We start from the raw sequence: 14,185 nt of genomic DNA on the forward strand, positions 1-14,185 counted from the left end.
CGTCTGGTAGTTATGGCTGCTTCTGAGCAGTAAATTGGCTACGTCTGGTAGTTATGGCTGCTTCTGAGCGGTAAATTGGCTACGTCTGGTAGTTATGGCTGCTTCTGAGCAGTAAATTGGCTGCGTCTGGTAGTTATGGCTGCTTCTGAGCAGTAAATTGGCTACGTCTGGTACTTATGGCTGCTTCTTGGCAGTAAATTAGCCGCGTTTGGTCGTCATGTTTGCTTCTGCGCAGTAAATTGGGTCTTGTAATGCAAGCTTACTAGCATAGCCGTTAAATAATTTAATTAAATTGTAATGCAAGCTTATTACAGGAGCCGTAAATATTGTCTGCGTGATGTACGTTTGATACGCGAGGCCGTGTAGTTATCTATATATTTAGTGATTAATGTCGTTATTTCTTCCTGTTGACTTACATGCTGACATATTCTTTCCAATGACCTTCATGGCTGGTCGTGAATCTACTCGAGCACTCAGTTTAGCTCCTGATTCACCTAAAAATTACTTAACAGGCTCAGGTTAAAAAATTATTATGTAACTGTATTATAAAGTTAAGGCCATTAATTTGTGTGAATTGTGACCCTTATAACTGATACATTATTACAGGGCGCTTGTGGCTGTTGGTTGTAGTTTTCAGTGCAGTTAAGACACATCATATCTGTGCATCTTCTTTTGACGACAGTTGAGACGATCTTTTTAACTTTGGTACATTTTTGTGTAACTGTTCACTCCCACTAAATACTAGCTGATGGATTTATTTCGATTTATTTACCATCTTAATGTTCTTATTTCGTATTCTGATTTATATTAGCTGAAATTTTTATACATTATTGCGATCTGAGAAGTATTGTTTGCCTACAGCTGGGTTTACCATCTTAATGTTCTTATTTCGTATTCTGACTTATATTAGCTGCAATTTCTCCATTATGGCGACCTGACATTCATTGTTTGCCTGCAGCTGGGTTTGGTCACCGCAACCAGCCCCAAAGCATCGACCTGAACGCGCTGCGCCTTTGCTTCCAAGTGTTCCTGGAGGGCCACACCAAGGGCAAATTTACCTTCCCTCTCAAGCCTACGGTGTCCGAGCCCATATATGACAAGAGTGAGGCTTTCAATCTCTTCATTTCTTTCATTTAACTTTGCGCACTTAACTTTAACTTCTCTTTTAATTTAACTTTACTGTGTTTTTTTTTCTGAACTGGATTAGATCTAAAGCAAATATAGCATATCTTGAAGATTTATTCGATTTATTGAAATGAATATTTAATGAATCATATTAATGATGGAAATTGTTTATGTTAATGAATGAAAATAATGTATTCACATGACGAAATCGTGTCAGCTTATTGTTATTTGCAATGTTTTAAATGTTTTTTTTTTGCGAGCAGAAGCGACATGCGACCTGCTGATATGCAAGCTCAGTGACTGCACCAGCAGCGTCGCTGGGGGCAAGGAGGTCATTCTCTTGTGCGACAAAGTTACCAAGGGTATTACTCATTTCTAAACATGTTATATTTATATTGTCATATCTTTGGTTAACCTTATTGCATATCTTAATGTTAATTATTGTTAACAAGGTTGTTGGGCTTCTAAGCCAACTGTTCTGACGCTTTTCTGTTTCAACAGCTATACAGTACTCAATTTTTAAGCAGTTCCAGTAAATTTCATACTTGTGCTATATTCAATTCTGTGTAGCTGTACCAATAAATTATTTATTGCTGTTTCATTAAATGTTGCACAGCTATTATTTTATATTCTACACAACCAAGAGCAGATGAGATGATATTTGGCTCGCTGTCCGTGGATTGCATGCGTCTGAATTATCAAGTTAAAGAATATATTTCACGGTTTGAAATTATTTATTCATTTATGTAAAACTACATTTTTTTATGTTTGACAGAGGACATTCAGGTGCGTTTTTACGAAGTCACAGACGGGCTCATCAGCTGGGAAGCCTTGGGTGAATTCCAGCCGTCAGACGTGCACAAGCAGGTGGCCATAGCCTTCAAAACCCCGAGATACAAGACGCTTGAGGTCTGATGTCTCCTAAATTGCTTTTAATGTTTACAATTCATTAAAACGTTTAGAATAACGTTGTAATATTTCTTATCTTGGTATACGATTAAAAGACGCTTGAGGTCAGATGTCTCCTAAATTGCTTTTAATGATTACAATTCATTAAAACATTCAGAACAGCGTTTTAAATTTCTAATCTAGGGACACGATGAGGAGAAAATGCAATCTTTCAAGTCGTCCTCTTGGTTTCTTCAATGCATTTTTTTCCTTCATCGGTTCAACTTTCATTGCCTGTTTCAGCGGATCATATTTCAGACTATGGTGTCCCTGAGTTACTCATTTCCACACGGTACATTATATTATACATTATATTATACATTATAATTAACGACGTTAGCATGCTCTTACTTTTCATTGTGTTGTGCACATTACAATGTTCATACCATTTTCAGTAGCTGAATCAGAATCTTGTTTGGAACATTATTGAACTTAACAAATAATAAAGCGATTCATTAACAACATGTAAAGGTTCTGTAAATATCTGTACAATAAATATGTTTATTGTACAGATCGAGAACCCCGTGAAGGTGTACATCCAACTTCAGAGGCCCTCGGACAAGACGACATCAGAACCTCGGCCCTTCGAGTACCTTCCATTGGACTCAGGTAGGCCTTTGTTGTCTTTCAAGCGCCTCAAGCAGTCCTATGGGCCCTTTTCTAGGATCCTGGGACTTGATCCTCTCTTCCTCGACAACACTTCAGCGTCGCAAAAAGAGGAGGAAGACTTGAAACGCAAAATCCCCTCCGTGCGTGTGGATGTCTCCACGAGCAACTCTGGTTCAGCTTCCAAGCGTGACCAACCATTGCTTCATCCCGTCATCAAACAGGACCAAAACACGAAAATCAGCTTACCGACCCGTGAGCAATCTTCTACTGGGTTATTAAGTCCCAGTGGTACGTCGAAGACTCTAATGAAGAACTTATCACCGATATGGTCGGAAGGATCGTGCTACTCAGACGCTGAGCTACTGGAGGAGGTACTGAGCGACAGCAGCGTCAATGACCTGCTCAGCGGCATTGGGGGAGAAGGCTGCTCTGCCTACCACGACTTGGATAATTCATTCGCTGCAAGTTCCATGGGCGGCTTCAGTGCCATTAATATGAGAGACAACAACAACGCGATATCGAGTACCTTAAACCTGCTGTGTGGGGGCCAGCAGCTCGATGCAATGCTGGCTATGGGTGAACCCGCCTCGTCTTCAGATGCAAGCTCTTTCCCTCAGGCTGGTACTACAGATATGCTGTATGGCGACGCCTCGTACGCCTCGTGTTACACTAACCTCGAGTTTGTGATGAACAGAGCCCGTGCGGCCCAGCAACAGACGGCCACTTCCCCTGGTTCTCTAACTAAGGGAGATTGCCTCATTCGAGGCTCCATGTTCCCGGCAGTTCCTGAGAAAAGTCCGGACCAAGAAACCAAAGACGATTCTGCCATATATGGTGTACCATCCAACCGCCCCGTGCACTCGACAAAGGCTCAATTGTTGCACATACGAGGATTTGGCGCTGCAAATGCTCCACAACAACAGTCACTTCTCGGCAACGTTGCCATCAGAACGCCAGCTCTCATATCGCCCATGGATTTAGAGAAAGACGACGATCTCTTACCAAAGACTGTCCAGGACTTATTTGTTTGATACTCACTAACGTTCATGGGTTTTATCCACATGACTTTTTATTTGTCTCAAACTTAATTTGTATTCATCAAGTCATTGAATGAGAACTGTATCAAATATCACACGGGCAATATAAATATCCTAGGATATATTATGCTTAGGATGGTTCTCATTGCAGCTTAGTAACATAGCATTAAGATTAAGCGGATGACATTTCTACTCTAAGACTCTTACGATTGAAATGCTTCGTTAACTTATGCAAGTAAAACATGTTTATGTGATTAAGTTAGAAGCAATGCTGAGAAAATCTTATGCTGAATTATTAAAAATTGAGTTTTTTTTATATATCTAGTGTGTTGTAAATGCTTTAACTTGGCTTAAGAAGACTAATTAAAGCTTGTGTGTCTTACTTCAGTGTAGCGGTTCTCTAATTTACTCACCGCACATACAATTTTTTTACCCTACTTAAATTTATCATGCCACAATAATGTGTTAAACAACTTTTTTCACTAATCTTGTCATAATTGTGTAGAAAGGCTAAATTGAAACTCTTAACTGCTTAATTACCGCCCGACAAAGGACGCATTTCCTCCAGTTTGTGAAGCCTTGCTTTAATGATTATGAAGCGAATATTATTTCATATTATATTAATATTATATTAATGATTATGAAGCGATTGATTATGAATGATTATTAAGCGATTATGAAAATAATATGCCCAGCAGCTCCCACGAGACCTCCTATGCCATCTTGAGTTCTCGTATTACACTTCATTACTAGCGTGCAAAGTCGAGTATGGTTTGTAGCGAATACGTTGATTAGGTGTAGTCACTCCGGTACTAATTAACCAGGTGTCTAAACCTGACATGTCATCCTGTATAAATCGTTTATAAGCATCTCTGGTCGTTAATGCGATACCGTTAATTCAATTTCATTTAACAAAATTAATAGTATCTTGATTTTAGTATAGTTTGTAATTAATTTGAATTTCACTTTGGTGGTTCTTGAAAGACCTTGCCATGAAAGCTTTATGATATAAGGTAGCTGGATTTGCTGTTTACTTAACAAAGGCATTAATTTGTCGTGGTGAGAATCCACAGTTTATTGATTGCTCTGCAGTTCGTTCAGCCGTTGCATTCATCATAACAGAGCGGTCGGACTGAATCAGTGAGTTGCGTGTTCGAGCCTCACTTAACTGTGAAAATTCTGTGATGTCTTGAATTAGTGACAGTCCATGACCCATACTTCCGCGCCGACTGCACAGCACTACACTATTCTATGTTGCACTACGATACACTATTCTATGTTGCACTATTATTGTACTACTGTTAGGTTATAATGCGTACTATACGTACGGTATTGGTTGAAAAGCTTTACTACGGAATACTCATGCCCTGCAACTGAGTGCTTCTTGTATGATATTTGTGTAGGGGTTTGGTTGGAAAGCGTGCTAACCTTGGCTCGATTTAGACGCTAAACGACAAAAGACATCGAGCGTTTAACGCCGTTCCGGTTTTCAGAGTTGGTTTCATTTTTGACCAGAAAAATTTCCCAAAAAAGACTGAGGCCACCGGCACTAATATGCTTCGTTGCTGATTGATGTATGGGGCAGTCATAAGTAATATACTTTTAGGGAATAAGTTAAGTATAATTGGATTACAATAACTGATGGACCTACAATAAGATGGACCTACATTGTCAGCCTACATTATCTATCTTTAGGATTCTCACTAGCACACAGTCTTAAATTCGTTTTTATTTTTAATACCATAGAAATGCTCCTGATTTAAATTTTTTACTAAGTCAGAGGGAAAATATGCCTAATGTTTCGTTTCGTAGGACAATTGGACATCTTGTAGCCATATCTGTTATGGCTAAACGTCAAGACATAACGGTAATGACACCCTCAAGACATCAAAGCAATAGCTGACCGCTAAAGACATAACCGTGATGACCGACTTTCAAGACATAATGCTAATTGCTAACCGGCAAAAAATAACGGTACTCACTATAATGGCGTATAAACTGGAAGATAGCGTACGGTGTTCACAGAGATTATTACTTGGCGTCTCAACACTGGAAATTTTGGGCCGGTTTGGTATCTTGTTAAGAGCATCCTTCGTGCTGTGTCCACGCGTCCTCCGCTTAATTTATATGGTCTTCCTGATTTCGTTATCAAAAATTGAATAAAACTCGCAGTCTTTTTTTTACTCTATCTTGTCAGAATATTTGGTCTGATGTCGTAATGTCTCTAGTCATTAAATGTAGCAACCTGATGAATAACTTTATGTTCAAATATGTTATGTTGCCTTATTGTTGTGTCATATCTGTTGTGTGTTTTATGTTTACTTAAACCCTACTAGACGCGATAGCTTCACCACTGATGCTCGCTGGAAGAAAGCGAAACTAATAAAGGTAATTTTTGTTTATGAAACAGCCTTAATGCGCAGCTCAACGTTTTTTATTGGCTGTTGGAACATATTAAGAAGACGGAATATATTGTTATAATTATCTGTTCGGATTTATGAGCTGCTCTTTATTGGAAAGCCGTTTCGATTTCATGAGATCTGCTAAATGCCAGTGTGCCTTCAATGTGCATTCTAGACAGAGTGTTTATCGGTTAATCTATCTTCTCTTCAGTGATGTTAGATGCACGGATAAGATGTGATAAAGATAAGGTGCTGCAGCGAACGTGCTGCTATTGTATGTTGTAATTACAGACGGTGGTTATGTCTTGTTTTATTTGATGGAATCCGTCGGCTGTTGGTCCATATTCTTAGCCGAGTTATATTGTTGATATTCGGTTTTCTATTTTGGTCAGAATGTCATTATAATAATCATGTTATTTCGATCAAAATTGTTTAATTTAATTTGAATAATTGTGAGATGAATGGTGCTGGTAGTGTTAAATATCTGCTTATCACAAAAGTGTCCCGACGATGTCACAAGTGTATACAACCTTCTTGAACTCCCCATACGCTCCGCTGCGTTTCGCTAAGTATGGCAGCATGCAGGCTTCTGTACTCCAGTTTTTATATCAGTTCGTGAACAAATTCTCAATTCAGGTCTCGCAGAAAAGCATAAATTCATGCAGTTTGTGACTGAAGGCCTTTTTGTTACTGTTTTTTATGTTTTAATTTGTGTAAACTCGTAAGGAATCGTGTGGCAAACGTTATTACTAAGTGATGAGACTCGAACTCGACTTTAACAAAGACTTTGAATTCTGGCAAATAATGATACGTAAAACGAACATAAATGATTAACTATGTTTCAGGAGGTTATACATGTACGAAATTATTGTACGCAATAAACAAGATTGAATCATGTTAAGATTGCTTCAAAAAAATGTCGAGTCCGAAAATTCTGACGCTAAGCAAATCTGGAAAAATGTTTTAATTCATATTTTTAATAGAAAGTCTTCTGAACACCTTTCACCATCGTTTAACGAGAGCTGACACGCTGTTGATGGACGTCAAAATTAAAATAATATCCAGGATACATGTGCTGACCGGCAGTTTGAGTATAAAATTATTATTTTTATCTGCACAGACATTATAGAAGTTGTTCATCGCTGTTACATCTCCGCTGGTATTCACCGTCACGATGTAGGCTCTTCTAATACTGCATCATACATCAAATTAACCAATAATTCCCCAAGTCAGCTTTGATCTCCATATAAATCGAGAAATTAATTCAATATACAGCTGCGCAGTGATAATAAAAATTTCAAATAGGTGGGTTTAGTCGTTTTGTAATATGATACCGATAACTGCCCCAAAGTGCAGCTCGATTGTTATTCATGAACGCTAGGTGCTGCTTGTGCTCTCTAGTCATTTCTAGTTCACGTGCTCAGCTTGAGGTGGTTAAACTTAAGATACATAATAACATATTACAATACGTATGTATTGTCGGTTTGATTGGTTTAAAGATACTGTAGTACGCGTCATTGTAACTTGAACTCGGTGACGTTGTTCATATGTATTGTCAATTTCGTGCAGCGTTCCGTTGCTCATTCTGTTGTGGAACTTTTTTTGAGTGGAAGTTTAATAATTTAAGCGATCTAGATTGAGTTCTAGCTGACTAACACGATGTTTCTATAACAGGATTTGATACCATCACTTCTTCGGTAATCTTATTGATGTATGGTAGTTTGATTTTTTGGCATTGGCAGGTGTTGACTATTTTTAATCTTTATTAATGTTTATCTGGTTCTTGTTAATAGTCGACTAGCGCAGAGCTGTTCTGCACGAGCAAATTTACTTCTCTATTGGCTAACTGCGAACTTCAGCGTCTTGAATTGGACTTATTCTTCTATCGATATCTCACAGTATTTATTCATTTGTAAATTCTGTATTCAGTGGACATGTGTTTGAAACGTGCATTTCATTAGTATTTCATTATTACTTCATTGGTTAGGAGACCCCTACGTTCTCCATGGGAATTTAGTCACAACTATTTATTTTATTTAAATAATTTTTATTTATGAGCATCAAATTTTTGAATGCTTCGCCAATCTAACGCTCTATATTAAGACGCACTCAGAAGTTATCATGCCATTTAATTTGGTTGCCCCAATCGCAGTTGGCTTGAATGCTTATGGAAAAATGAAATAAAAGTGATTAATCAATGTGTTCAGTATTTCCTCTAGTTTCTCTATTTCCTTCCATTCTCTTCAAGATATTTTTATATAATTAGTTGATATTATTCAGCCAATTTTATGGTTCAAAATCAAGATTCGTACTTTAAATCCAACAAAATACTTCAAGCCGGAAAAAATTTATTCTTACTCTATGTCCTCTTATGCTAGAGCCTCTTGGCAATAATTTCTTGACTACCCTTCACATTTGGTCTCATCGAAAAGGTTCTTCATTAATTGTTGTTATGATTATTTGCTTAAAATCAAATGTTAAGTTACGATGACGCGCGCTATAACATGCCATATGGAGCCCCTATCACCATGTTTTATCTTCTCGTATCTTAGCCATTCATTTTACCCGCCGTTCAATTCGAGGCTGAAACTATCCAACATTTGGATCGTTCCCTCCACTCGCCTCTGTTTTGCGGTAAGTTCCTTGCCCCCGTTTGTTGCGCAATTAACTTTCTCTATATGTGTTACACTTATCTTGCCAATGTTTAGTTGCATTTCCTTACTATGATTTTAGACATGCCTGAGTGACCGCGACTCGTTATTTTGTAGTTATATAGAATAACTGCTAATTTTTGTAAGTTACCATTTATGTTAACCATTGTATGATGTAATGCTAATTGATGGAGTGTATCAAATGCTTAGAAGTTGACAAGACTTTGATCTGTACCGTAACCCTCCTAATTTTACCGTAATCTAACCTCCGATCTGTACCGTAATCCTCCTAATTGTACCGTAATCTTACCACCGATCTGTACCGTAACCCTCCTAATTGTACCGTAATTCTCCTAATTGTACCGTAATCTAATCCCCGATCTGTACCGTAATTCTCCTAAATGTACCGTAATCCTACCCACCGATCTTTACCATAATCATCCTAATTTTACCGTAATCTTATCTCCCATCTGTACCGTAATCCTCCTAATTGTACCATAATTTTACCCCGATCTTTACCATAATCATCCTAATTTTACCGTAATCTTATCTCCCATCTGTACCGTAATTCTCCTAAATGTACCATAATCTTACCCCGATCTTTACCATAATCCACCTAATTTTACCGTAATCTTATCTCCGATCTGTACCGTAATTCTCCTAAATGTACCGTAATCCTAACTACCGATCTTTACGCCATAATCCACCTAATTTTACCGTAATCTTATCTCCGATCTGTACCGTAATTCTCCTAAATGTACCGTAATCCTAACTACCGATCTTTACGATAATCCTCCTAATTGTACCGTAATCTTACCTCCGATCTGTACCGTAATTCTCCTAATTGTACCGTAATCTAATCCCCGATTTTTACCATAATCCTCCTAATTGTACCGTAATCCTACCCCCGAGCTGTACCGTATGCCCTTTAATTTGTACCGTATTCCTCCTAATTGTACCGTATGCCCTTTAATCTGTACCGTATTCCTCCTAATATGTACCGTAATCCTATGCATGATCTGCACCGTAATACCATGCCTAACAATTTGTACTTGGATGATTAGTAGCAACAATTGGCGCGCTTGCATCTCGTCCCTCACACTCGCATCTTGCTGTGTCTAAATTTCTGTGATTATTCTAGGCGTAGTTATTTAAAAGCAAATTAATAAGGCTGGCAGCTTTTCTTCTTTATGTACGCTTATAGAAAGTTATCGTATTCAACCCGTGGTATTATTATTTCAATTCAATTTGTTTGTGTTTCTTTTTTCATAGGACGAAAAGTCTTTTGCAATACTAGATATACTAAACTCCTCTGCAATAGTACATGAAATAAAATACTCAACAATACAACATATAATAAAATACTCTACAATCCAATATATAATAAAATACTGTACAATGATGTACGTGACATGCTTATAATTCATCACTGTTGTACAGACCCTGACTACGTAAGACGCAAGATCGCGCGCCTCGGCAACGCTACAAACTCGCAGCACATCGGTCGCTTCATCGCTGATAACATTCAAGGCGAGTGCTCTGCGTTATTTGAGAATTATTACATTTCATATAGAATTATTACATTTAATTTATAAAAACATATAAGTTATTCCTCTTTACAAATATTTGAAAATTTTTGGTAATTATTACACCCATGATGCGGCATATTATTTAATAACACTAAGATGCCTCTAACATATTTACTTTAATTCTCACACTTATATTTTTTCTACTTCACGGGCATACGGAATTTAAAACTTGAGATTAGTCAAGATTGATTCACTCGTATTATGGTTAACTGTACCACTCGTATTAGCTAACTTATTTTAACTAACCAAGTCATTGCCAGATAGCATTTGATTACTTTCTGGACTACAACTCAGGAAATCGTCTCTTTTTGACTATATGGGTTTGGACAATTCGTAAATAATTGTTAGACATGTACTACAATATGATTGCATATTTATGCTAATGTCAGACTTGCAGTATTTTATAATGTTAAGGCTTTGCATGGATAGAATCTCGAATGGCGGTTAGTTCCGGTTAATCTGTATTGAGTAAATTGCCATCTAGATGAGTCAATTGCCATCTTCCTTGTACATGGGATAGTCAATATACTAAAATGGGTTCGTATTGCAGAAAGTCAATTACGAGAATTTGGAGTTTGTTGTAATGATTCAAAAATGGGAATTCTGAGGCCGTGATGCTGAGATCAAAGTAAAAAATTTTTAAATGCCGTGTCGTGATTCAAGTAAAATATTTTGAAGACGCCCCACAATTAATTAAAGGGATTTGAAGACCGTATATCGCGATCAAGTTAATGTGCAGCTGTCTATCGTGTCGTTGTGATTCAAGTAAAGTAATTTGGAAAAGCCTCACAACTAAGTAAAGGGATTTGAAGGCCGTATATCGCGATCACGCAAGTTAATGAGTAGCTGTCTGACCGACGGAAAACATTGTGCAGGTTTAGGCGAGGCAGGCATCGACGTCCCGCGACCCATCCGCGTGGCGTCCCGCAGCTCCCGCGGTCCCGATAAGGTCAAGATGGAGCCTCCAGGTCAGTGTATGGAGCCTCCAGGTCAGTGTATGGAGCCTCCAGGTCAGTGTATGGAGCCTCCAGGTCAAGATGATCTACTTTGTGTTTTACTCCCGCGCATGTGCAACAGGCGATTGATTGTTATTTATGATTTAAAATGTTTAGCAGTTGATTGTTTTATTAGGCTTCACACTTACATGCTCGTTTTTAATTTTTTAGACTGGGTTTATCGCACTCATTCAAGAATTGATGTGCACTCACAGCTAGTAAAATGCTTGTTCATCTACATTTGCTGGCAACTTCGGCAGATAAAATGCGCAAATATTCTAAATTTTTAGTTAGTTTTGAATGCAGGAATTGTTGAGAAATAATTGGAAGAACAGCTATAAGTTATTTGACCTCACTAANTTTTTTAGCGTTAACGTGCAATTCTCAATGTGCTAACCTTGCAGGTGGAGGTAACGCCATCGGCGTCACGAGTGCAGGAAACAATAGCAACTATTCGATGTTATTGGGTGGCTCGGTCGGAGGTATCGTCACCGTGACCTCCCCCGTGCTGTCCCCACCTGCCGCTGGTGACGCCACCGTCGCTACGAGGCCGATGGGCGTCGCTACTTCGTCGTCATCGTCCAGCACGGCTCATCACTTGCACCTCTTGGACCTGGACTCACAGCGCTTCGTTGTTGACCAGCAACACCACCAGCATCTTCACCATCACCAACAACAAATGGAAAATACGCATCTGCAGCCGCAAGGTCTTCTCTCGAGCAACAACACCGGAGAGTTTGATATGAACCAAATAAACTCGGCCGAGTTACGCTACCTCCTCGATACGGGGGCGGAGACGACTGGGCCTTTCGTTGAAGCTCATCTCTCAGAGAACCTCTCGTCTAACCTTAACATTATTGACCCCAACCCCGCACTCCCCGTAGCCTCATCGTCAAACTCAAATAACCTCGACCAGCGAATGTCCACAGACTTGACTCCAGCCCCCGGCTCTTTCCTGCCGAACATTTTAGGCTCGGCAGACGTAAGCGCCGCTGGCGGGGCAAAGGAGAGGTCCCTCACCGTCGCCTCTTTTTGCGACATCCTCAACACACCGACGCAGTCTTCTGACAGCCTTACAAACCTCAAATCGGAATTGGAACTTCTCAACAATTCCTGAAACTTAAGTCCAAATTTGTTCCTAGCGTTAAGTTGTGCTCTTTTCGTACTATTGGCTTTGCTTTTGACGAATTGCTTCTCATAGTTATTAGTTATTTTTACTCATTTAATGTTCATTTTTTCAGATGTTTAAGATGAAGTGGTTGATCCCTGAATGAGTATTATATAAATTTCTATTCGAATAGTTATCTCACAGGTAGAGTACAAGCATAGTGTTCTTTTCTAGTTATGAAGCTATTGAAATACTCGTACTTGGTAACGCATTAGTTAACTCAACTTCGTTCCACCATTTAGGTTGAAAATGTCTAATGTCAACCTCAACCACGAGGTTAACATTAGAAAACCTTATTCCGATCACTTTTTACTTAATCATTCCATGTATTTTCGTATCTGTAATGCAATTTTGAAAATTAAATTTGAAATTCCGAAGCAAACTATTGAATAGTCAGTCGGAGGTGGAATTGTTCGTCAACCTTGACCTTATTTTGGAGCATCATAATTTAATGGAAGCGAGGTATTGGATACCATCTCCCACGTTAGCATTAATTTCTTAGTCGATGACCAATTTCCTGCAAAATCATGGCACGAGAGAACTTCGTAGATCTGAGGCGCTAATAAATAGGGCCATTAAAGTAATTTAGGTTCATTTCTATTTTTCGTTGACCTAAAAAGAACGGTTTTCGTGACGCAAAAATATAGAATTATTACATCAATTGAAGGAGGCGCAATAGTCGGCTGTAAATTGTGACAATTGCGGCAGTTGTGCTTACCAGCAACCTACACACTTGTCTATTGTAATCTTTATACAATTTTATATTGTGTAAACCTGTTCTTTTGAGAATATTTACATTTTGAGGGAGACTCGCCTTAAGGTCCTGACTCTTGGAGATGTGTTATCCGTTACCATTTGTGTACCTAGCACTTTAACATTCAATTTATATCAACGTTACTCGTTGAGAGTGATTCCCAAACTTCAGTTCACAAATCATTATTAATACATAAACCCATTTCAGTTGGTACCAGAGAATTTTGGGTTTCATGAATAATTTAGCTACGTATTACTTAAATCACAAATGTTTACTGTAACTAAATATGGAACTAAAGATACCCTGTCAACGCCGTGCAATCGTCATCACACGTCACCTGCCTGGTGCCACCGTTTATTTCAAATGTACAAATAATCAACGAGTTAATGATTAGCTCATCATATAAGATGCAATATGTCGTATTAATGGCACGCGGTGGTGCCTGGTGTTACGGAGAGTCCAAGCTGTACTCTTATCAAAAACAGTTTGGGAACCACCATTTCAGAGGCAATAAAAATATTTCTTTTGATATCGATTTACTTCAGAATTCACAAAAAAACACGAATACAACGCTGAAGACATGAAAAAAGTAGGTATATATTAATTTTTTATCAACCCACAAAAAAGATTCACACTCACAAATTATAAATGAAAGTACACTCACAACGCGTTTCATTTATAAAAAAATAAATATTGGAGCAAGGTAGCTAAGTACGGCGTGCAAACTCGTCTTATCTGCGGTGAATATCAATATAATTCCATGCCACTCAATAAATTTTTAATGTTAGTTTAAGTGCCATGTCTTGAGATATTTCGTACCATTACCATTAACACCGGTTAATATATCTGTAGGCAGAAGTTGACTCTCTGAGAGGTTACCTTATATTGAGAGTAACCCTAGTTATTA

General features: G+C 38.4%; 1 protein-coding gene across 1 annotated transcript in view; it reads left to right on the forward strand.

Moving 5' to 3' along the window:
* The window catches only part of LOC108679596, a 19,657-nt gene extending 5,716 nt beyond the window's left edge, over positions 1–13,941 (forward strand). Inside the window, exons 5-12 of the mRNA XM_018168249.1 lie at positions 607–619; positions 959–1,102; positions 1,389–1,487; positions 1,901–2,034; positions 2,586–2,682; positions 10,213–10,302; positions 11,237–11,392; positions 11,761–13,941. Of these exons, the coding sequence (XP_018023738.1) occupies positions 607–619; positions 959–1,102; positions 1,389–1,487; positions 1,901–2,034; positions 2,586–2,682; positions 10,213–10,302; positions 11,237–11,392; positions 11,761–12,473 (1,446 nt within the window). The 3' untranslated portion in view covers positions 12,474–13,941. The remainder of the gene's footprint in view (positions 1–606; positions 620–958; positions 1,103–1,388; positions 1,488–1,900; positions 2,035–2,585; positions 2,683–10,212; positions 10,303–11,236; positions 11,393–11,760) is intronic.
* The last annotated feature ends 244 nt before the right edge of the window (positions 13,942–14,185 follow it).

This window comes from Hyalella azteca, unplaced genomic scaffold (genome assembly GCF_000764305.2).
Source record: "Hyalella azteca isolate HAZT.00-mixed unplaced genomic scaffold, Hazt_2.0.2 contig7995, whole genome shotgun sequence".
Classification (NCBI taxonomy): domain Eukaryota; kingdom Metazoa; phylum Arthropoda; class Malacostraca; order Amphipoda; family Hyalellidae; genus Hyalella; species Hyalella azteca.